This window comes from Magallana gigas, chromosome 1, assembly GCF_963853765.1.
Source record: "Magallana gigas chromosome 1, xbMagGiga1.1, whole genome shotgun sequence".
In the NCBI taxonomy this organism is placed as follows: domain Eukaryota; kingdom Metazoa; phylum Mollusca; class Bivalvia; order Ostreida; family Ostreidae; genus Magallana; species Magallana gigas.
The window spans coordinates 38,372,564-38,398,410 of record NC_088853.1 but is presented as its reverse complement, the minus strand read 5'-3'; the positions used below and the strand labels follow the sequence as shown (position 1 = coordinate 38,398,410).

The 25,847-nt window shown below is 31.8% G+C and overlaps 1 protein-coding gene across 1 annotated transcript in view; it reads left to right on the top strand.

The window, feature by feature from the left end:
• The first annotated feature begins 9,088 nt into the window (after positions 1-9,088).
• LOC136269747 (multiple epidermal growth factor-like domains protein 6) overlaps positions 9,089-25,847 on the top strand; it is a 66,487-nt gene continuing 49,728 nt past the window's right edge. Inside the window, exons 1-3 of the mRNA XM_066066812.1 lie at positions 9,089-9,247; positions 9,721-9,948; positions 12,297-12,557. Coding sequence (XP_065922884.1) covers positions 9,178-9,247; positions 9,721-9,948; positions 12,297-12,557 — 559 coding nt within the window. The 5' untranslated portion in view covers positions 9,089-9,177. The remainder of the gene's footprint in view (positions 9,248-9,720; positions 9,949-12,296; positions 12,558-25,847) is intronic.

Genomic DNA, 25,847 nt, shown 5'->3' with positions numbered 1-25,847 from the left:
CCCCTGACCTACAAAATCACAAGTTTGGATGATGCAATCTTTCTCATCATTATTTCTTTACTTAGATCATTAGCTAAATACCAAAGATCAGAGGAGAAGATTTCATGATATTTTCACAATATAATCATTAGATCCCGTAATATCACCGGAACCCAAGAAGACATGAATTTCACAATTTGGTAGGAAGTTCAATGCTTCTTACAAGCATGCCAGCAGGTTGACAGCTTGGTGTCAATTAAAATTGTTATAGCCCGACTCCTCAGGCCCCAAAGGGGGTGGGGGGGGGGGCAGGTGCAATGCATTTCACAACGTTGTTCCCTTTCCTTCACTCACAGATTATATATGCTTAATTTGGTTGAAATTGGTTACGCAGTTCCAAAGCAGAAGCTGGAATGCTCAAAAGTTTACGATCGATGAAGGACGATCGACAACGTACAAAAACAAATAGCAGAAGAAATTGTGAAAAACAAATTCATTATAAGCTTTTTGCAAGTTTTGATTTAATGCGATCTTCATCTATTGATATATCTTATTAGTAAAAAGTGGAAAAACACAGACATTTTTGTTTCTTATTTCCATCATATTTCATTGAAAATGACAGTTTGAAACATGATTTTATTTTACCATTAATAAATATCTAATAACACCTTATAGTTAATACAGAAACCAGAACAACAGGGCCAAAGTTAACTAAAATGTATATCATTTTATTGCTGCACTTTTGTTGTCAACGTTATTTCCATTATGCTGGGTAGCCATATGTTGTGCATTGGATTTTTTAAAATCTTTTTTCCGGTAAAATACAAAATATAAATTCTTCTCAATACGTTTAACAAAAAATGAATATGCATAGGGATTTTTTGTCATTCTATTTTTCTTTACTTTATCACAATGTATCATGAATCAAACGTCTGGACAGCCTGTCGTTCCTATATTGCTGATTTTAAATGGCTAATTAGACCTTACCCATGCCATCGTTATGACACGACATCACAGATGGTGATACTCCACCACGAAAGGACTTTGACGTCCGTATCGACACGGTGCTATCGGACTTAAGTACAAACCATCGGACTTTCGCCTGACCATTGAACTTCGGAGTCTTACACATATACATGTAGAGAACTAAAGGATATCCAACATAAGCGCAACTATTAACATTTGACATATCGACATAATGCAATGCCCAAAACAATGTTTAAATAATATTTTTCTATTTCAGTGGGGTTTTTTTTACAACAAAAGAACAAACTTTAACAAAGACACAAGTTTATGGGCGATAAAGTTACCGTTAATATGTACATATAATAGGAAACAAAAAAACGTGTACTGATAAACAAGTTGTACCTCTTAATGACAAAATATTTAAAATACATAAAGGCACGAAGAAAAATGAAAATCTCTCTCTCTCTCTCTCTCTCTCTCTCTCTCTCTCTCTCTCTCTCTCTCCACGTTATGAAACACTTGTGTCAATATATTTAGTGATATGATTTATATGATAAAATGAAAGGAAAATGCAAATACTCTAAAAAAATAAAAGGACATTGTAAATACATTGATCATCCTTTCAGATATCAAAAAAAATAATTTAATCAACTCATTTCCGTTCGTTCTTGATGTTTGTTTGCATTGTTATGAAAATAAATATTTTCCTTTCTTTAAACTTTTTTTTACTTCCTTGTGTTTGTGTACTCCTTGTACAAATCATATTAAAGTATTATTTATATCGATGTTAAACATAAATATTTTTAATGGTAAAACGGTACTGTAACAAAATGGTACACGTTTATATTTTGGCAATAAATTTCCCTGTATTAGATTGTTCCTTGTACAGCTTCATATATTTTTTTTGATTTAACAACTAAAATAATTACTTGTTTCAAATTAGTTGTCTACATTGTAGTATGTATTATTAGGGTCTTTACATGCATTTTAATAAGGCTACATCTTTTTGATTTTTTTTTAAAATTTATAATTAGTTTGACTAACGTTATTGATACAACAAATCAGTTCTAACTGAATCATAATATTTTCTAAGAATACGAAAGGAGCATAACAAAGATACAATTTTATAAAAAGGCAATAATGATTTGTTAAATTAGTAATTGCATATCTCATTCGCTTCTTAAATCAATCCCACTAAAATCTGAATTCTTTTTTATTCAATTACGTTTTGAATTATTATCCAAACCGTTTAATATTATTTGATTTCGATGACAGCGTTAGCACAGGAGTACACAAACGCATGTACGATAAATTTACTTTCAGGAAAAATCCTTGTGTAGTTAAACTTAACTTATCCAAACCAGTATGAGGTAATAAGAATGGGTTGTTTAAAAAAAAAAACCTTAATGCCTCAATATGATATAACACACTCATGAATATATACAGAACAAAGAACACACTGCTTGACGTACATAAATTTTGAACATTTAACAATGAAAAATAATACAAAAGAAGTACAAAAAAGCATAAACATAAACAGTGTCAAAAACTAAGTGTGTGTAGACAACTTCTGTATAAAGATATATGATGATGTACAATTGATGAACAAAATAAAAGTCTGATCTTATAAAAATTGTGCAAGTAGTGAGTAGTATCCAGACAAAATATGTTTCCATATATTATATGTTGCTTAGAAATGATTCCAATCAACATTTCGTTTTCTTGTATTTTACTTATAAATAACAAAAACGGAGCAAGCACTGTGCACATCTTTAATAAATATTTAATTCATTTAAAAAAAAAACAACTTCCTAAGTTTAAATCGTTGGAGGACCTATCCAGATGAGTGTGTATCATTTATGCAATATTTTGCAAAATTAAAAAAAACAAATAACTTAATGACAACATATTAAGTAAAATTCAATCATATAAGTTGCTACAACTTATACCAAACGTTTCTGATGCAAAATCTTGACCTAGAGAAAAGGGTTAACATAAATAAGATGAATACTTTCAGGTTCTTTCTGAAATCTTCCTTCAAAATGGGCACTCTACGGTGCACTTGCGTAAATGATGGAAAGACGGAAGTGTACAGACGCATTATTATTCCTCGATTGTTTGATCGATGAACTTTCTAAATTCTAAAAAAAAAAGATATTTAAAAATTGTAGCATAGCATACAGATTGAATAAATCTTATGTACCAAAAAAAAAAATAATGTGTTGCGATTACACTATCCTACCGAGTCTTGTCATTTAGCCCCATAACCTGTGGCCCAAGGGCCATGACATCCATCATTTTGGAAGAGTAAACCTTTCTCGTCATAACTTTGTACTTGATTTATCGGAATAATACACTGGATCAGAGAAGATTTTCAAAGAATTACTACGTTCATTTAGAGCCCCACTCAAGCACTAGAGCCCCTCACGAGGGAGCTATAGAATTTACAGTTTTGGAAGAGGCACTCCTTCTTATCAAAACCATATACTTATAGATCATTTGGTCAATACTCAGGAGCAGAGGAGATGATTTCCAAATACAATAGTGTATTTTCACTTTATATTAATTAGAGTTCAATCCTAAAACAAGAACCCCTGACCTAAACAATCAAAATTTTGGAAGAGGCAACCTTCCTTATCATTGTTTTGTACTTAGATCATGATCTAAATACCAAAGATCAGAGGACAAGATTTCATGATATTTTCACTATATAATCAGTAAATCCTGTAATATCGCCGGAACCCAAGAGGACATGAATTTCACAAGTTGATGTCCAGGATAAAAGACGTTTTTAATATTGCACTTATTTTGATGGTTATAGCCCCACTCCTCGGGCCCCAAAGGGGGAGGGGGGGGGGGGTAGGGGCCATGCATTTCACAACGTTGTTCTATTTCCTTCATCCACGGATAATATATGCTAAATTTGGTTGAAATTGGTTCCGCAGTTCCAGAGTGGTAGCTGAAATGTTCAAAGGTTTACGAAAGACGTAGTACGATCGACGACGAACAAAAACAGATAGCAGAAGAAAATGTAAAAAACAAATTCATTCAAATTCATTATAAGCTTTTTGCAAAATTTGATTTAAGGCCATTTTTATATATTGATATATCTTATTAGTTAAAAGTGGAGAAGCACAAACATTTGTTTCTTATTTCCATCATATTTCATTGAAAATGACAGGTTTAAACATGATCTTATTTTACCATTATATAAATAGTGCCTGTTTGGGAGGGTAACAGTTGAAATTGACACCCCGAGAAAACCATTGTCAACCGACGCGAAGCAAACAGGCACTATTTATTTTGTTATACTGAATGTCTTTTTTAAAATTTTTAAGAAAATTTTACTGCTTTTATATAGGAATAACGTGAATTCTACAGCGAACCGTACGCACATAATTTTCGCGCATGTAACATTTTCTAGTGTTACCCGTTGGCAAGTGCGTTGCTAACGCTGAGGGTAATAGTAAATATTATTAACTGCGTCTTAACCAATCAGATTTCAGTATTTAACATGAAAGTATAACAAACATGAATATCTAATAACGCCTTGTAGTTGATACAGAAACCAGAACAACAGGGCCAAAGTTAACTGAAATGTATATCATTTTATTGCTGCACTTTTGTTGTCAACATTATTTCCATTATGCTGGATAGCCAGATATTGTGCATTGGATTTTTTGGATCTCTCTCCGGTAGAATATCGAATATAAATTCTTCTAAATACTTTATCACAGTGTATCAAATCGTACGTCAAGACAGCCTGTCACTCCAATCTTGCTGATTTTGAATTGCTTATTCGACGTTACCCATGCCATGGTTACGAGATGACATCACAGACGGTGTTACTCCGCCACCAACGGACTCTGACGTCCGTATCGACGCGATACTATCGGACTTTAGTGCATACAATCGGCCTTTGATTGACAATCGGACTTTGGAGTCTTACATGTATAGAAAACTAGAGGATATCTAGCATAAGCGCAAATATTAACATTCAACACATTAACATGATACAATGCCTAGTATTTTTAAAAATCATTTTTGCAATTTCGGGTTTGTTTTTGTTCTTTTTTTAAAGTTAATTTTTAGCTACTTTGAAGATAATTACTTTTAAGTTAAAATTCAATTATAGCTTTCGGACAACATCTCATACAGTTTAAAATGCCAAAATATTATGCAGGTTTTAGTTTATTAACAAAACGTATGAGTAAACATAATAGCTTTCATCTGAATCCGTCAGTCTATCTGTCTGACCGTATGTGTGTCCTACCTCAGTTGTCCACACTTATTTTTTTATGCGTTTGAGGAATAGTACGAAACTTGCTGAACAGTTCAAAATCTCAAACTTCAGAACTCGTTTACACTTCTTTAGCGTTTGGTTGACATATTATTGAGAACATTATTTTATATTCCAATTTGTGTAAATGTTTGGGTTTGTAATAGGGTTCGGCATTGAATAAACGAGGCCAGTAGTAGTAAGTAATAGTATCGTTCGTGCCTTGTACCATTCCCTATATTATATCTAACAAAAACGTTTTGTAAAAAAGTGTCAAGCATCGTGTTGTAAAATTAATCAGCAGGTTTTTGGGGTGTATTACATGTTTTATAATCGGGTTGGTTATCGGGTTGGTCTGTTTAACTGTTTGGGGTTTTTTTCGGGGTACAGAAAATGGTAAGAAATAAATGATGATGTGCATAACAGTGCACATATTTCAACAGCGAATACTTAAAGGACTTAGCAAAATTACAGAAAATAAAATACAGCGTATTGTTTTACTCATTTCGTATTTAATTTCTGTATCAACTATAAAGTTTGAATTTTCTCTGTTCTTTGATGAAAGCAAAACATCATGTTTAAAATAGATTGAAATAGTTGTATGCTTCGAATCTTTCACAGAATAATACAAACCGGTAGGGGAAGTGTATTGCTTCTGCAATACTCTCAGAATGCCTGTTCATATTGCTTTAAGTTGGTCTATTATATAGCAATATTTGAACTTGATATTGCTTTCATGTGTTATTATATAAATAGTGCCTGTTTGGGAGGGTTCGCGTCGGTTGACAATGGTTTTCTCGGGGTGTCAATTTCAACTGTTATCCTCCCAAACAGGCACTATTTATTTTGTTATACTGAATGTCTTAATTTTTAAGAAAATTTTACTGCTTTTATATAGGAATAACGTTAATTCTACAGCGAACCGTACGCGCATAATGTTCGCGCATGTAACATTTTTTTAATGTTACCCGTTGCTAAGTGCGTTGCTCACGCTGAGGGTAATAGAAAGAATTATGAACTGCGTCTTAACTAATCAGATTTCAGTATTTAACATGAAAGTATAACAAATAGTATTGGCTACATTTAGGAGAACACCATTGGTTCGGTGTGAGAAGTATCATTTATAAGTAAAATTACTTTGCATTTGCAGAAAGTGAAAAAAATGACTCTCTTTATCAATTCATGGGAAAAGTTATTTCGATACCTTATTTACACAATGTAAAATGACACCATTTTAGCCTTGTTAATACCATTTTTGGAGAGACTGTAGACATTCTAAATATATTTCATGAGTCAAAAATGTACAAACCGCCAAAACAATTTACCTATCTGTTTATGTTTCATAGAAAATGACATTGCAAAACATAATTATTTAGTGTGTTTGCCACCAATGTATTTCCCAGTACACCACATTAAACAAAGCTACATTAAAAGAATTATATCATAAGTTTCATAATTTTATAGGCACCTTCTATTACATGTAACTAGATATTTACCTCTATAGTTGTGGTCTAGATAAAAACGGGTATTAAAAACGTATTCATCTTATAAAGTTATGAAGCAGCTCGGAATGTTTAATTTCAAACGAGTGATTGGCATTAGAGGCGGAGATAACAAATGATTTGTTTACACAGAAAGTGGCTGTCGTCATGTGTTCTGTAGATTACTTACAAAAGCATGATATACGTATCTACTTTTGTATTAATTAGACATTAACCCTTCACATGAATAACACCGTTGATGCAATAAGCATAACAATTTATTTTTAAAAAAACCTGAAACATAATATCAGAGTGCTTTTTCTTTCACACAAATCTACATTGAATCCACAATAAAAATATAATTTGTCCAATTCATGCCGAATAAATTGTCATTGAACCAATTGCATATGCAATATTTCCTTTTTTGGGGTTTATTAATGTATCTTTGTTATGTTTAATATCTAAAAACGAATACTATGGGTCAGCAATGTGTTAATCAAAAGCAAGGTATATGTTCTTCTATTGGTGTGAACTACTTTTGCTGTTCTGTGTACATTCAACTAGCCACAAAAGTCTGTGATGGACAAAGGACACAATCAATGTTGAAATTCTTCAATCGTCTCCCGAACCTGAACTATCACAAAGTCATTTAAATGTGGGTTGCCGCCTTCAGAACTTTGCAGTTAATCCATTTCTTGATTTTCACAACTTATTGTTTATTACAATTTCAACTCCATGTGTCTAACCTTAAACTTTTTTCCCACAACCTATTGTTATATATACTTCAAAGCTGAACAATTGGTAACTATTAACATATTTTGTTCACTTTCGTATTTAAATCAGTTTTATGACTTTAATATAAGAAAAACCTATGTTGTTCTCAAATTATCGCCCGTTTTGCATAAAACAACGTCTGATATACGTTAAATCTATATTTTTACTAAAAACATATTACCTGTTTTCATCTTCGCGTACTCTTGATTTAAAACGTTTTTACAACTCGTAGAATGACGCGATATTCAGAAATTATGACTTAATACACATAAACTTAGAGGATTCCACTTATACAAGTTAAAATGCTTAGCATCTCTTTTAATTAGTCGATAACTCCTACATCCCGCAGTACATACTGTATCATCTGTAATACCCCGGTTAATTTTTCAAGTATAATGTGCATTTCAAATGGATGTAAGATTTCACTGATCTGGGATGACTTGTTCTTATGTAACAGATTAGGTATTTATGAATATATTGAATTGGATCAAACATTAGGTACATTGCCTATATATCTTACTTCCTTAACTCGTTTAATATGATAAAGAAAACCTTGATGGACGTAGACACTTTTGCAGAATTGGCACTTGCTATCTTCCCTAACAAACTGTCAGTATGGTGGTATAAGACCACCCTTATAGACAATACCACAAAACAGAACATCTTCGGGTCGATTCTGACTCCAGCTCTCAGCGTCTCTTACTAATATACGAATGAGAGAGTCTACTGGAAAAAGGTGTCGGCTTATTCGATTATTAAACATTGCTTAAATATTAAGTTCTAATTCTTTACAGAGACACATGAAGAAAAAACAATGACGCACATATATTTGTAATCTTAGTTTACTTTGAAAAAAAAATCGGAAAAGAAGGATGGGTTTTGACTATTGTATAGTTTTCGTAATGCAAAATATTATTGAAATATCAAATGCTAAATCATGTAACTGGACACGGTTCAACACAGATAGCTTGATGACATAGCAATCCTTGATATTCAGTATATAATTCTGACCTAATTAATGCTGCCCAATTAGACTTCTGTACCGTACAGGCTATACTAATCTTTACATAAGAGGATTAAAAAAAATCCAAGTAGTTTAAACTTCATTATTCCAATAATTCGTACAGACCTAAATGAGAGACATTCCAGTTAAATTTAAACAATAGCATTATTGCAACGTGCTTTCAATCCAACTTACACAACTTTATAAACACTTTAACACTGTATGACCTTGCTGTAAATCCTATAAATCACAGCTGTAACATTAAATGTGTTTATACAACTATTTAAACAAGGTCATCGATGTTTCATTATTTAGATACAAATGTTTGGTTCTAGTTAGCATTACCATACCGTCTTCAGATGATACACACCAAATTAGGTCTTATGTTAGCCCAATAGGCTTAAAGGAGCTAAACATAGTTTTATTTATGATATAATCAATGTAATTTGTTCATTGGTTCATCCTGCGACCATTTAAATCTTTTTTTTTCCATAACTTTCTAATTTCAGTCACTTTTTTGTTCTCTGTTACCACTCTCTTTATGTCCTCGCCAATCCTTTTATAATGCTAATAATATATTATCTGAAGTTTTAGTATCCGGTAATTGTTTTCATTAATTTCCGCATAAAAGAGTAACTGTGAAACATATTCAGGCATAATCATATACGTTGTAGAGTATAATTAAACTTCACTAGATGTATTTACCTATAGACATGTTAACCATGTGTTTATTGATAGCAGTGTTTCCGATTTCACAGGCTTATGGTGAGTTTACATGCGTTTAATGCACTCGTCATTTGAAATTTAATTAAAAAGCTAGTATAGGGTGTACACATGTAATTATTCTTTTTACATAAACAACATTCTAATTGAGGCGGTTATTTATCGGTATTATTCATCACTAGTATGTTATATAAGTTGCATTATTAGTTCACTAATATCCTAAATACTGTTTGTTTGGTATTTTCACAAACCATATTTACATTTTGTTACCAAAATATTTTGCTTTAGAAAATATTTTAGATAAATATATAAGGATGAAAAGTAACATCATTAATTATTGTTCGGTAGAGTTATTTATATAAAATAACAACTGTTCGGACAAATCAAATAAAATCCCACTTTAATTGTTTTTGTTTATAAAGATCGTTCATAAGTAAATGTTAGTTGAAATGAACCCCCTCAATTTTGTAAATGTAAATAATGTTGTTTATTTGGGGTTGTGTGTTTGTTGACAGTGAACGTTGCCCTCAATAAACCAGCATACCAGGAGTACCCAAACATACCAGGTGACGACAGGTATGACGCCAGTAACGCTGTTGACGGACGTAAATCTGACCTGAGTGGGAGCGGTGGTCAATGTGCTGTATCAAAGTACGGTAGACAAACCGCCACCTGGTGGGTGAACCTGACCAGCATCCACAGTATCCATCACATCACTATCTACTTATGGACGGACAACTCGGGTATAGTCACAGTCATCATGTATCTTGGAAATGATAGCCTCTGTGGTATAAACTGTCATCACGCATATACGTTTTTTATTTACATGATAATATTTGGGTTTTATCAGACTACTATATCTTCATATGATTTTCCCTCTTAGTTTGAAAAATGCAATACCGAAAAAAATGTTGTTGGTTTTAGTGTAATAGAAACTGGAGAACATTAAACTGTTCCAAGGGTTGCAATGAACATGAACAGTAACTGAAACAAATGATTAAACATACTTACAATTTTTGAATTAAAATTACAAAATAAAGATAAAATTAGGCATTGAATTCAAGAGTTTGCTTAATTCACTTTATAGATATGTTTGTTCATGTTCTAAATGAGATGATATGCCAGGAGTCTTTTGAGGTAAGGTTTGCAGTTACACGGAGATTGCTCACATATGTGCATCGTGACGTGGATTGAAATAATAATTTAGAAACACCAGATTACACATGTACTAAGATAAGGGTTTCTGAAATCTGTGGATTTTGAAAGATTTTGATAAAGGTGTTTTCGTTACATTATACATATAAAAGTCCATTTCTTTCTCTATTGTAGCATTTTATTTTTAAATAGTTCATTAGCAATTAATACTAACGAATCATGACAAAAGTAATGACATCAATTTTGAATTTTTAGGTATAAATAACACTTATAATACTCACATACAAAATTTAAATATTGTTCACGAAATTTTTTACATTTCCTTAAAACAGCAGTTTGATAACCATGCACTTTGTCTTTCTGTAGTTATAAAGTTCGTCCGACAAAAACATTTCAAGTTTAAAACAGACTTAAGTTTAGTTAACAGAATGATATGTAGCTTTGGGAAAATGCCTTAAAACTGCAAGCCGAAAACCTGACCTTAATGTTCAGAATCTCAATTGACGATTTTATTAATCCTTTATTTATAAAAATACATCAACGCATGACCTAGAGTAAATAGTAACGGTATGAACGGCATGGAGTCTTCATTAATAAATATTGCGAAATAACGAAAATGTCCATTATTATCAAAATCATACGACAACAGTTCGCGCAAAATTATAACAAAGTAGACTTGTCTCTCATCTAAAACCGCAATTTATCGAATCATAGCAGATAGAAAACATAGAAATCAAACGATAGTCTTCGTGTGAACCCTTTTTTTCCAGATTGTATTTAGGTATACTTTAACCCCTAAATGCAGATTAACACAAACAATCTCCAACATCTATTCATGACTAACATGGCGACCAGATAAAATAAATGTATGTAAAGAGATGATTCTTACAATCACGATATACTTATTGGCGTGTTTAGGGTGTCATTTGAATGGTCAGATTTCAGTTTCACGTTCTGTTAAGAACATTTATTTTCAAATTAGGTATATGTTATTTTTTCAAATGATATCTATAGCACAAATCGTCTAGGATATGTTCAAACAAACCAATGATATTGTGTTAAAGAAGGTGCTAGCACGATAAATAAACCTTTGTATGTATAGGCCTAGCTCATTTCAAGTTTTTTCAAGGTCAGATATTAAAGGGATTAGGAATATTTTACATTAACTCGAGAAATGTTTCATATATACCAACCACGGTTAGTAATAATATTATCTTCATTGGTGTACCTTAGGGTTTTTATTGGGTTTCAAGTAATATTTTGTTAAACAAGAAGGCGTTAGGTGCCTTTTCTTGTTCTTTACTGTTTGGATCATACGTACTTAGCTATTCAGATATGGTTCAGACAGCCCTTTTCGCCACACACTCTCTGATGCAATATATGACACTGACTGAATTCCAATTTTATTATAATTTTTAATAAGGAAGTTTTAATTATTTAAATATTTTTCCCCTGAACATTCTTTCTAACAGCAAGTAAATACGATAGCTGCTGAACATTTTATATTACTCTTAATATTAAATCTGTCTCCAGTTCTTTTAATTCACAATGGTACACGACTAGTGTTGTTAGAAAAATACCAGTTAAAAATGTTCAAAATACGGTATCATAATTTTGTTTATCTATAGAAATGGTCTAATAGTACGTAACTATTTTTTTTTCAGAAAATTCTCAAAGTTTAACCCCCACCATTATATTTGATATTATAATAAATGATGGTGGTGTTGTTATTTTAAACGACAAATATATTAAACTTGCGTATTTATTCCATGTAAGTGTGCGTTAAACAATTAGCTATTTTAATTCATAGGTGCATGTAGATTGTGTAATATGTCGGGCCTGTAGTGCAGTTGATATTTAGCAATGTTTTAGTTGATATTGTAAAAAAAGATTCATATAAACTTGTTTTTCACTAAATTGATAACGTTTTGTACAGATTCCACCTTTCGGGCGTACATAGCAAAGGATTTACTCGGATTCTCTGTGTATGTCTCCAATACCACGGATAGATCACAGGGAACGTTGTGTTTCAAGGACAACAACTTCACACAATACACAATACCACCTGTCTTCACAGCAAACTGTTTTGTCCATGGACAATATGTCATCTATTACAACGAGAGACTACCAGGAGTTGTCTACCCTGACGGTTATGGACGTTTTGTAGGTAGTGACCTCTGTGAAGTAGAGGTGTATGGTGAGTGTTCTTTATAATTTCAATAACCTTTGAAAAATGTTTTAATATTTTTCATATTTGGTCACATATTCACCTTTTATTGTCTAAATATAAAACAATAAACGAGTGTGTAGACCCTCAATCGTTTAAAGTGTCTACTTTTTTTGCTTTGAAGGGTTTGCCTTCTCCCTCTCCCCTTAAAATATGATAAGATGTTATGCTACGCAATTTTAATATCGATGTGAATTATTAAAACTATGCGGAAAGATAACGTTTGCTTTTTAATCCGTATAAAGATGACTAAAAGACAGGAATGAAATATTCAAAAACATTTCATTTAGCATCAAATTAACTTAATCCTCTTATTGTAAGGGTCATGGCTGTTACATTTATGTTAGGGTAAGGTTTAAGCGGCGAGATTGACTAACTGAACAGATTGCATACACCATTAACATTTGTTTTTTAGTTTATACGATTTTTTTTCATATTTCCGTAGTCGGTAGGTTGGGTTTTTTTGGTTTGTGTATTTTTTTCTATAAAAAATCCGTATTGTATTACTTAAAATAAAGAGGTAAAAAGTGTTTTGCACAGTCTAATACATGGCGGACAAGAGTGTTTATATCATGGTACAAAATTCATGACTCTGAGGTCAGAGATCTTCGGTATGAGAGACTGGTGTGTACATGTATGTTAGTCATGTAGTCGATAGGTATTGATTTTTTTTTTTCATTAAGGCATTATCAGAATGTCTTTGCTGTGTCTTGATTTCTAATTACATCACAAACCTATTTAGGTTGATGAAATTTACACTAGCAAATGGTTTTCGGTCCACAATGGCTTGGTAAGATTGAAACTCATTACTGATCTATTATTCATAAATTACAAGTGTGTCTGGGTTTTCAATCTGCTATACTACTATAGCTAGCCAAAGAAATGACAACATTGCTTAAATATACTTTTAACTAATGCTTAGTTATATTTTTTTTAGTTACATGGTTTTTTAATGTTTTATGTAAACGTATAGTTAACTGTATCCAATGCTGTCAAGTACATGGTACCGTTTTTGTTTAACAGTTGTCCAAACCGTTACGTATGCATTAACTGTACACTACTGAAATAAAATGTCTTGAGTGATAATTTCACAGGGCAAAGTTACCAAAAATCACAAATAAACCAAAACAGCTTAACCAATTGACCCCCTTCTGGTTTTCTCACAAGTCACAAACGCAACCTCAAGTTCCCTTACAAGTATCTTTACCAATCCAGAGATATACATCTATACTTATTGTTTATGTAAAAAAACGCATGATACGCAGTTAAACTTCATGACCATTGAAAGAGATATTATTTAATTTATTTAGTGTTTCTTAAAAGGTGTCCAGCAACAGGGTTTTGGGTATCTAACTGTTTCCTTATAAATGTTGCAATGTTGCGATATGTTTCTCATTGAATTGGTCTGGTCCTACCGGTATATTCTCTTGTCATGTCATATAAAGCATGATACTTAGTTAATGTTTAAGGTCATCGCAAGGAATGTATTTTATAAAAGTAAGTATTAGCATAAAGGAAGGTTTTCCAGCAACAGGAGTTAACAGGTCAAACTGTTTTGTTCTATATGTTGCAATATTGCAACATGTTCCTGGTTTAATAAAAAATTGTCCTGATGAATTTCTTGCATACCAATAATCCCAGTCATGTAGATTTACGCCTCTTGCATCTTATTTTTTTAAGAATATATTTAAAATAATTAGAAAAAAAAATCGTGAAATAAATAACTTTTAATGTACAGGATGTCCGAAAACAGGGTTTTACGGATCGAACTGCTCTATTCCCTGTCCTGATGTCAACTGTCAGTACTGTCACATAGAGACGGGCTATAGTCAGTGTTGTAAACCAGGATACCAAGGTCATCACTGCGAATTAGGTAAGAAATAGTTTCAATAGACAAAGATAACTTATACGTGTCCATGCCTCTGTATGGTCTCGTTACGTATTGGCTACCATTATAAAGCATTGGTAATTCTAATCAAATTTGAAGATATTTGATTTTTATTCTAAAACAATCATACAAAATAAGTCAAAGCGTGTCAAATTTTTTGGTTTTAATTTTTTATTGTGTATAATAAAAGATCATAAACATGCGTGTGCGTATGATTATAACAAATTTAAAAACATTGAAATCTTTAATTGTATAACCCATTTGATTCCATATAAAAAAAATTGCTTTGCTGATTAGTTCCTGCATTTACTTTAAAACGTTTCACAAATGTTTAACAAAAAAGCATTGTTAGTGTGCAGTCAGGTAAACTTTTTTTTCCAACAACAAATGTGAAATTAAGCAAATTTACGGCTATGGAGGATTTTTATTTATGTCCCAGTAAGGTCCGTTGATAAACCTAAAGAAAGTTACCGTATATAACGAACACGACTCTAACAAAATAAATTTAAGACTTCGCTTATGAAATTGGACTGCAATGTTATATTCCTGTAACGAATAGTGTACATTGAATATTAATTTAAAGACATATAGAATTTTAATATTTGTTGACTACTCTACTGTTTATTAAATGGAATGTTCGCGGCCTTACAAGATAAAATAAAACGATTCACTTTGCGTTTTGAGTTTTGTTCATAGTTCCCGACGGTAAATTACATCTAATTTTAGGGGTGTTTACAATGATGTAATAGACAATAGACTGCCAAAATTAAATAAACTGTTCGGGAAACATTTTTATTGTTTCTAATTTTGATTTGTCAGAGGTGATTTTGGTTGCGTGTTTGTCGTATGAAGCAGAGTAGTGAAGATTAAATCGAGTTCAATTCCTCGTTTGCCAATAAATATTATATCTGTAAATAATGATACGATAGTGTGAAATACTGTCATCTTACCGTTTAAGAACAATTTCACTGTGATATTTCTTACAAATTCGTTATTGAAATTTAACGAATAACGGCTATATTAAAGAATGTGTTTTGCTCTATCAGTTAATACGTTTTATTTAGCTTTTGCAACCCGTAATAACTCCCGTTATTACGTTCATTGAGGTGGAGTGCTTGCACTATGTTGTTACAAGCGAAACCCCAAAAAAGAAACATATTTGTCTTAATCGGATACAGCTGTTCTATTGTGTAAAAAATACATTTTCTTGTATTTTTACTACCATGTCCACATGGTTATTTTGGAAATAAATGTACTGAAACATGCAATGACACATGTTCCGGATGTAATAATGTGAATGACGTTTGCGACTCTGGATGCATCCCTGTCTGGAGAGGCTATCATTGCAACGAAGGTAGTATTCATAATATTTAAAGTTTGGAGCGGGATTTTTACAGGCAGGCTATATGTACAACAATATCCAAAATAACTTTACCACTGATTCATGAAGAAATACTGCTGACGAAATTCAGGTTTTGTAGTATTATGGTAGTCCCGTCATAACTAAGGCGAATTTAACAATTTTGATCGATCTATACTAAATCAAATACATATTTTAAAGCTATTATATGACTGACATAAACCAAGCTCGGTTGTATGGTTATAGTGAATTAAATAAGCTTTTTGCACTTAAATTTTCTTTAAAAAGTTGTCTACTCTTTAAAATAATTTTTGATAATAATAAAAAATATGTTTGGTAAACTAAAATTTTTTTTAGCATATTCGATAAAACGGAAAGCTTTTGCAACGTTTTACCAAGAGAAATGTGAGGAAATTGCTTGTACTGAAGAAATATATTAAACTGCATTTCTCCAAAAGACTTCAATATTACTTCAACATATGATAAATTTATTAATATTATATGTTTTTTTTAATTCACAGGCGAACCTTTATTATTTAATAAACTCAAAAATCACACAAAGCTTTCAGTGATCAAACTTGCAATCTATTAGATATGAAATATAATAGTTATGAATGGACTACCTAAATGAGAACAAGGGTTGTCTAGTAAAGCTAATGAATTCATTTTAAAGTGTTCATTTTAAGAAATTATGGTTGTTTATTGATTTGGTTTATGGAAAACTTATAAATGGTTGAAAAAAAAATAGCTAAAAAGTTAGGTTTTCGTTTGTTTTGTTTGGCTAATATATGTAGATTCAACACACTGCTTACCAAACATTTTTTTTTTTTTTTGGTAATTATGAATATGAGACACAGCACTGTGATGGACATGTGTAAATTATATTAAAGAATGTGACAGAGGATCGTATGGTATTAGATTTAATGAAACATGTGGACACTGTCGTGATGTAAGCCAATGTTCCCATATCAATGGGGCATGCTTAACTGGATGTGAAGCTGGTTTTAAAGGGGACGTATGTAAAACATGTAAGAAAAAAAACCCAGGTACAAGCAGAGGAACAAAATCCTTCTATTTTTTTTCTAATCACCTATTTATTTTTAAAATTCTTACATGTGATAAAGGCATGGCAACATGTAACTTTTGCAACGATATACACAGAAGTGCATTAATTTTAAGGTAGCATTATATATCATTCTCAAAATTATAAGTTGGAGTCATTTTATATCATTTCATTTACAAGATTGTGACAGTGGTTCATTCGGTGTTGACTGCAACGAAATTTGTGAAAACTGTCTCAGTGAAAGTCAATGTTCTCATATCAATGGAACATGCTTCACTGGATGCAATGCTGGCTACGAGGGGGACCTGTGTAAAACACGTGGGTAGAAAGTTATCAGGACAACTAGATAGATATACAGCAGGTTAATAGGAAAGTGTTGATAACTTATTAAAAAAACGGAGATGTATCTGTAATTACATGAAATACATTTGTCATAAGTATTATAAAATATCCAGTAAGCTTCTTTAAAACGAAAATAAGCAGAAAAGTAAACTCTGATACATACATATATATATATCTATCTATCTATCTATCTATCTATCTATCTATCTATCTATCTATCTATATATATATATGAATGATGATAAGACAAAATTGAAAGTGATATTGAAAAAGTTGTATAAAAAAATAACCAATGAACACGTGACTTGTAAATAATCAGAATGAGGTGCCAACAAAATAATCGTTTACATATGAACTTGAGGAATTATTTGTTCTCGATCAAGTTATAATGTTTCTAAATTAAACCAAAAGCCATTGTAAACGGATTTTTATAATTTGTTTAATTGAAACCTGTGTTTTATTTTAACTTAAAAAAGAAATATAAAGCAAAAGGAAACAAACTGATGTCAAATTTAATGTCAGAATTAGAGTTGAAACGCATAAAAATGATTTGAAATTAAACGAGAAAAAATGACGTTTACTAACGTTAATGTTTAGGTTTGTTATGGTTGTAAGACAATACTGATGCAAGTCAATGCAATTATTGTTACTGCACTAACCTGTGCTAAACAGCAATAATTGTTTGATTTTTGTTGTATCTATAACCATTTTAGAATGCAATAGAGGATTTTATTGATATGAATTCAATGAAACATGCGGGCACTGTAGAAACAAAAGCTATTGCTTCCCGATTAATGGTACTTGCTTAACTGGATGTGATGTTGGCTATGGAGGAGCCTTATGTAAAACACGTGAGTAGGCAATTTTGAGGCATATAATTCAATTATCAGAGGTGTTCTTTTGTTGCAACAGTTTCAGATCTTATTATCAGTATAAAACAATTGCAATATTAAAGCCAAAATACTATATTAATCTGTGTCTGTCGACATATATTCCATGTATGGAAATGCATATTTTAATTTCTAATTACGGTTTGAAACAAAGGTGCATACTAGACACAAGTGAGTAGAATAAAAAGTGATTACATCATAATGAATTCTTTTATTATAGAAAAAATAGTGTATGCATTATATGTCTTTCTTTAGTTTGGAAGTACAACATTTGATATCAGTCAAATTTAAAAAGAAAGCAAAGTTATAAGTTTAATTTAATATTGTTTTCTATATCTGTATATTTAGGCGTCATTTACTATAGCATTTTTTTTTTATAATTGCGTCAAAGTATTGATGACTTACATGTATCTTTTGATCGAAGTGCCAAATTATAAGGTTTGCCGACGACGCAATGACTTTTATAACATATGGTGCATTTTACTCATTGTATGTCTCCTGAAGTCCCAATGTGGCTGTAAATCAATTAACTTTCATGTTTAAACTATTAAAATGCTTTTATTATACATTTAGATAATTTTTCAAAAAGATACCAACATTTAAATAAAGAAAATCTGAATTAAACATTCAAATGAAAGTAGATTTTGAATAAACAAGGGGAAGTTCCAAGGGAAAGTTGATTTAATGTATCAGTAAAATTCTTTAATTACTTAAATCCTGAAACATAAACATATTTGATTAAAAGTTTACAATTAATCTAAGAATGCATGTAGTTGTAAAACTTTGTTAGATGTTGGTAGTATACACCTTTTACTTTTTTGCTAGACTGTCAACGACAGGATAGACTGCTGTAACAAATTTGCATAACATTTTTTCACTGATTAATTGTTCAATGTTATTTAAGCAAGTCAATGCAAGCTTTCAATATTTTATTTTTTTATCTATTTTTGTCAAGTTATCAGAGTATGGTGCCGGACTTGTTTTCCAGCACACTGTGTCTATGTTGGAAATTCTGAAAACGTAAGTCACATCTTACATAGTTTAAATTATTAACTTAAAATGTATTTTGAAATAAACAGATCCTTCTTGCATTATAATTCACCCTTTCCCCAGTGTATTAAAGGGGAGATTGTATAATTGTTCAATGTTTTTGTTTATTTGCAGATAAAACACTCTTGTCTTGACGGTGGGCGATAAACAACGTACAATTCTACATGAAGTATATTTTAACTTAATTTGCAGAGGAGGTTGTAAAACATGATGGGATTAATATCTCTAAATTTTATTCTACCACTTTAGAATTAATCAGCATATCTTGGTGTTAAGTGCAAAATACATAAATGAGCGATCCTGTTTTACTACAAATAATTATCATTTACTTATCATAAATCAAATAATATCTATAAAATTATCAATGGATTTCATGATCAAAATTTGAGATAACGGATAATTATGTAGTTCATATTTCCGGAATACCATTGGAAACGTTTTGCCTCATAGAAATGGACAATTATAGCGAGCGCAGCTCGCCGGCGCGCGAAGCGAACTCTAAGAACCAGTGTGCACGGGAAAAAGAACGAGCTATACATACAGTTCATCAAACAAATTGTTTTGTGTCTACGTCCCATAATGCTCTCTAATGTTTTCACCCGTGGTACTATGCCAAAAATGGCTGACTTTCAACTCGTAATTTACGGTGACTTAAAGTTTGAAGACACGTTTTGAGCATATGCTTTGGTGAAACTCAAAAGATTTGTTACATGCTTCCATACCTTCGTATTGAGTCGAGAAACGTAAACAAAGACGAACAAAGTCATGGATGACGTCACAGTGCACTCGCGCTATATTTCCCGCGATAAATTTAGAGGTGGATCAAACATCTGTAATGAGTGTACTGGCTATTGCAGTATAAACATATGATATTTTATATATATACTAGCAAGATCCATACTTTTAAGCTAGTTGTGCATGCATGTACAGTAGGCAGGTAAGTATATGAGTAGGGAGGAAATAAAAAATAGAACATTTTGAACTAAATAAAAAGGAATAATCTCTCTCTCTCTCTCTCTCTCTCTCTCTCTCTCTCTCTCTCTCTCTCTCTTGGTAGGGGGTTGCGCTGTATGTATCATAACCATTAAAATTAGTGCCTTTGGCATACTTATTGTAGAGCAATACTCTCTCAAAAATTCTTTAACGTTCGTTGATACCTAAATGAAACTATAAGTTGACAATGATGCAAGGTATGTGTAATTCTTGCTGCGCTCGCCAGAAAGGTAGCACCGTAAAACATACTAATCTTGTAATAAAAGGTCAATAGATTACATAACTAAGCCGGTTGGGCACATTTACCCTATTGAGCAATGATTACGCTTAATGGAAACTATTCCCGGTTTCAGTATTAAAAACATTCCCGCAAATGCGGGATTTTGAGATTTTTTTTTCCATTCACGTCTTGGTTTCAGTGAAATCCAGTATTAACAAACAAAATCTTTTCAGCAATTTCTGACGATGGCCTCTACGGATAATAATGTGGTTATTCTGTACACATATTTAGTCGTACATAGAATTATAACGTTCAATATTTTGTTCATTTTTTTATTAAAATATGGAACAGTTATTTCTTTTAATCATTGTTTGGTTTTGGATTGAAGTTTCGTCTACAAAAACATAGTTTAATTTTAATATCATTTTCTTTTCAATTTTAGTTTACGATATGTGTTAAAAGCATTGCTTGAAGAGGATTCCGTAATTGTCATGGTCCCCCCGAAATCAACATATTTAATCCAAAATAAACATCAATTTCTGCATTTATTTTTAATTTTTTCTTGCATGGTCAAGTTGTGTCAACTAATTGAGCACAAAACTCTAAAATTTTTGGGGTTTTAGGCAGTAAAAGCAAACTATCAATGGAAAATCTACGGCCAATGCAAGAATGCTCACGATTTCCACGAGTTCAAAATCGTTTAATATTCGTTTGCATCTGTGGAGAACTAAAGTTTTAGGCCAGGAAGGTCAGTTGGTTATTGTACTTTTGCACCACCTTGCATTTCTCATGCGCTTAATTTTACTTAAGTGGAATTTTTTTATTTATTTGGCATACATTGAGAAAATTCCGCATTTGCGGGAGTTTTTTATCGCTGAAACGGGGAATAGTTCCCATTTAGCGTAAAAATTCCTCAATGCAGTAATTGTGCCCAACCTGTTAAGCTATACATGATCACAATAGGATTTGTTAAATAACTGCCTCATATTTGATTTGCTTTAAGAGAGAAGCAGCTTACTATTAAAACATGAAGTTCATCCAAAACGACAAAGGTAAATAACTTCAGATAATTGAAAACATACATATATTTTTGGAGTTCATTAACTAAGTACAGTTCATTTATAGCCTCTAAAATAATGCAAAAGGAACACAACTTATTTTGTTTCATCTCGAATTTGCCTTAAAAGCTATTTCGTCATTCTTCTACAACAACATTTATCCTTTTGTTTAATAATATTGATTCTATTTGTTTCAGCTCAGAATGAGGGGTTTTTTTAACGCTTTGATTTTTTTTTTCGTTAAAAATCTTACACTATTTTTACTGTTGCTCTAAAATTGGCGATACTTGATTTCAGTGTCCATTATTTCAAACAAATTGAGGTAATCCACATACTTAACACTGGTTACCCATCCTTAATGAATTGTTTACTGTGTGTTAGCTATGTATATATTTTTGTAACATATCAATTATTAAAAGGTATAAGAACTTCAAATTTTGAAATAATATGTCAATTTCTGCTTCGATTGCTGGAAAAGGTTAACGCATGAATGCTGTTAACATTTAACGACGAACACGCTGATTGTTTTATTGTTTTATGTGTTTCATTGCTGTTATTTATGAGCGCTGCCTTTTTAACTAGGCTATCAGTCGGCATCTAGTATTATTATACTTTCATGTTAAATACTGAAATCTGATTGGTTAAGATAATCCGTTCTATTACCGTCAGCGTTAGCAACACACTTCGCAACGGGTAACATAACGAATTGTTACATGCGCGTTAATTAGGCGCGTAAGGTTCGCCGTGGAATTCACGCCATTTCTATATAAAAGCGGTAAAACAATCTCTAAAATTAAGACATTCAGTATAATAAAATAAATTATGCCTGTTTGGGAGGATAACAGGTGAAATTGTCACACCTCGAAAACCATTGTCAACCTCTGCTTCGTGTCGGTTGACAATGGTTTCCTCGGGGTGTCAATTTCAACTGTTACCCTCCCAAACAGACACTATTTATTTGAACGGATATACAGTTCAGTAAAAAAAATATGTTATGTGGAAATTGCCTTGTTCAATTTTTTTTATTCTTCTTTTCTCTAACTCAAAAAAGTTTGTGAATTCTGTGATCGTGTACAGTTAATGTTAAAAGTTAGCCTTTTTTAAAGCAACAGTAGGAAATTTTGAATGTCTACATGTAACTATGTTAAACGTTCTTAATGAATACACTTATAATTTTCCTTTCTTGTAGCTTAAGTTATATCTTATTAGTTTGAATGTATACAATGCAGAATTTCTATCAAATTTCTATCGACCAGTTTGTCTGCTTCATGTTAACGGAAAATTACACTCAAAGACACTTGTGTACACTCTAGTCACAAGTTATTTCTTCTTTCGTGACTTCCCTGACATGCTGTGATACGTGCATTCCACGGTCCTGTTTTCATTTAGTGCTGTTCCTAAAATGAAAATTTGTAACTACAAATAGAGATTTCAGGAAAACCAATTTAAGTACATTGTAAAGTATACCGTAATCAAGCTGTAAGCTAGTAATACAGAGCATAAAGATTACTATTTTTTTCTTATTTTTTTTCCTTATGTGTGCCTTTTAATTATCAGAAAGATAAAAAAAAAAGTTCTGAGTCAAAAATGTATATCTTAATTTCATACATGTGATGTATACAACCCATGTGATGAACATTTGCTTTATCAGACCGCTGGTGCTTGTTCAGATACTTCTGATCAGCATTAATTAAGACACATATTCTCGCTTCAATGCTTAAGTGACCTTGTTTTTGAAGATTTTCCTGTAAAATCCACATCACTATTTCTATTAACCTAAAATTTTATATTTGTTTCATCTAACACGTTGAAATGATTATATTTGCTCGGCAATCCAAGAGAATGTATAAACCATTTCAACTTGTTGGATAAAGGTAATGTAAATTCACACAATATAGATATTCCTTATATCTCGCTATGTTTTATTCACCTATCAAACTACGCATACCCCCATTCATCCCTCAATCTAACCCTCAATCAATTCATTTATTCATTCATTCATTAATCAGTTTATCTTTTATGTAGCGGATTGAAAGAGAATCATATATTTTGAAGATATGTTGCTATTAAGTATTTATCATTCTTGCTCAGAATTTATTTTTTAAATAATAATCAAATATAAATGCTAATTATTACAATTGTATGTGCCACCAGTGCATACAAATTGAAAACCTTATTTGCTTCATTTGCACGGGAATCAAAAGTTGCGCCTGTCGTTATACAAGTACTCTCGATATAGTTTCTTTGCCAACAATAGCAGCCCATATCATCGGGGAAGTATATTACAGTAGTTTTGTAATGATACTTTCAATAACCTTTTGCATATTGTAGTAAGGTGACACGTCTTGCAATGTTGATAGTGTTTCTTGGTTGTTTAAGATACATACAAGGATCAGCATCGTGCAAGTCTTCGGATGGAAAAGAACCTGACTGGTAAGATTGATATCCTATTAATTTTCCTTTCATTTATATAATTACGTTGCAAGAAAAAACCCCAAACAGCAACAATTACAAATAGTAAATCGTTCAAACTTCAATTGCATTATTTTTAAAGTAATGGAGAGACGCATTGCAATCTCTTTTTTTTCTGATTGTAATTTCATTTACTAATATTAGTCGTTGTTCTAGATTGTGAAACAGATGCCCTTAAACCTTAAAAGCCATACATATATATTTAATAACTTCCACTCGAAAATAAATCTGCGTGAACATATACAGTTCCGATCAGAAAGTAAACCCCAACTACACCCTGTGTTTACTTTTTTTGCTTACTGTGGGTTTACTTGAGTGGACCCAGAGTAAACCCGAAGTAAACTTAGAGTGGGCACGGACAGTAAAGTTCCGTCAGAAGTGTACCCTTGAAAAATACGCTGCGTGTGTATTCGAAATACAAAAAGGGGCAGAAATAACAAGCTGCAACATGGTTAGATAAAAGATAGGTCTGCTTCACTATGCAGTGCATACAGTTGACCCCAAAATCAATTCCCAAGAAAACACAAAGTAAACTCCGATTAAACCCAAGTAAAACCCGACGGGCCAAACTTTTCAAAAAGCAGACCCAAGTAAAAAGTAAACCCGTAGTTTAGTTGGGGTTTACTCTGCTTATAATTTGGGTCTGATCGGTACTGTATTTCCACTAAAAGAAAAAAATAAAAATACTTCATAGATCCATTATGTACATGTACATATAAGTAATTTATTTTGTGTTTTCTATAAAGGATAGTTTTCCTTTTGCGCTTATGTTTATCGTGCATAAAGTAAGTGATTGCGGAAGTCACTTAATAATGCAATAGTTACAAATTAAAAAAAATGCTTGAACGAACTATAAACAAGTCGTTAGTGGTTAAGAGTTAAGAGTGAAATGTTTTGCATTATCTATGTTTCATCCTTGAGGATCACAGCATGCATTAACCGTCAGAAAAAATGAGGTAGAATAGCAAAGGAATCTTGCTCTGTTTGCAGTCAGAAACTTTTAAGAAAGTACATTGAATATGAAAATGAAAAGTAAATAAATGAAATTGTCTTTACATTGCAAACCTTTTGATTGATACCTTCCTTAACATTAAGCAGTGTTCCTGATATGTTATGGGCTTAGCTGTCTTGATTTTTTTTTTCAACATTGACAGGGATTTTTGCCTTTTTATGAATTAATGCAAATAAATTTTGAACATCAAAGGAAGTATATAGATGAATTTAGGTACAGTCCTGCTATCGTGAAAGTTGACAAAACAATCCTATCCTTTCCTATATCATGTATCCTGCATCCTATCCTGCCAAAAAAAAAAACAAAACAAAAAAACAAACAAAAACACTCTATCCTATCCTATCCTATCCTATCCCACACCATCCATGTTTAGGAATAAGAAATAACTAAAACGAAGTTTAAGGAAATTAATATTTTATTTTTAAATCTATCGACTAATGTAAAGGTCAAAACGTCTAATTAATGTAAAAAAACGGACATCTTTAAAACGAGGGAACTTATTTACTTCTGCATAGGTGATATTCAACTGTACGCGAAGTGTACTCAATTACTTAAACAAACAGGTAAGCGATTGAGTTGTTGTTATATAAGATACTATGTATACTAAAATCTAAAAAGGATATTCAGGACTTTAAGCTATTGCTAAAACAAACATTTAAAGACATTCGTTTCCTTATGATATTATATTAAAGGAGATAACCGATAATTGTAAACACGATTCGGGAAGGCATTACTTTATGGATGAATTAAAATTAAACATTTGCTGCGATATTATTGGAATGCATTGATAAAATATAAATTCTTACACATTTGTATTTAACCTAATCCGATCTGTTCAGTTTATAATCTAGTCTTGTGATCGGACATCGAAGAAATGATATAAAACGTGATATGTATACAAAACAACGCTCG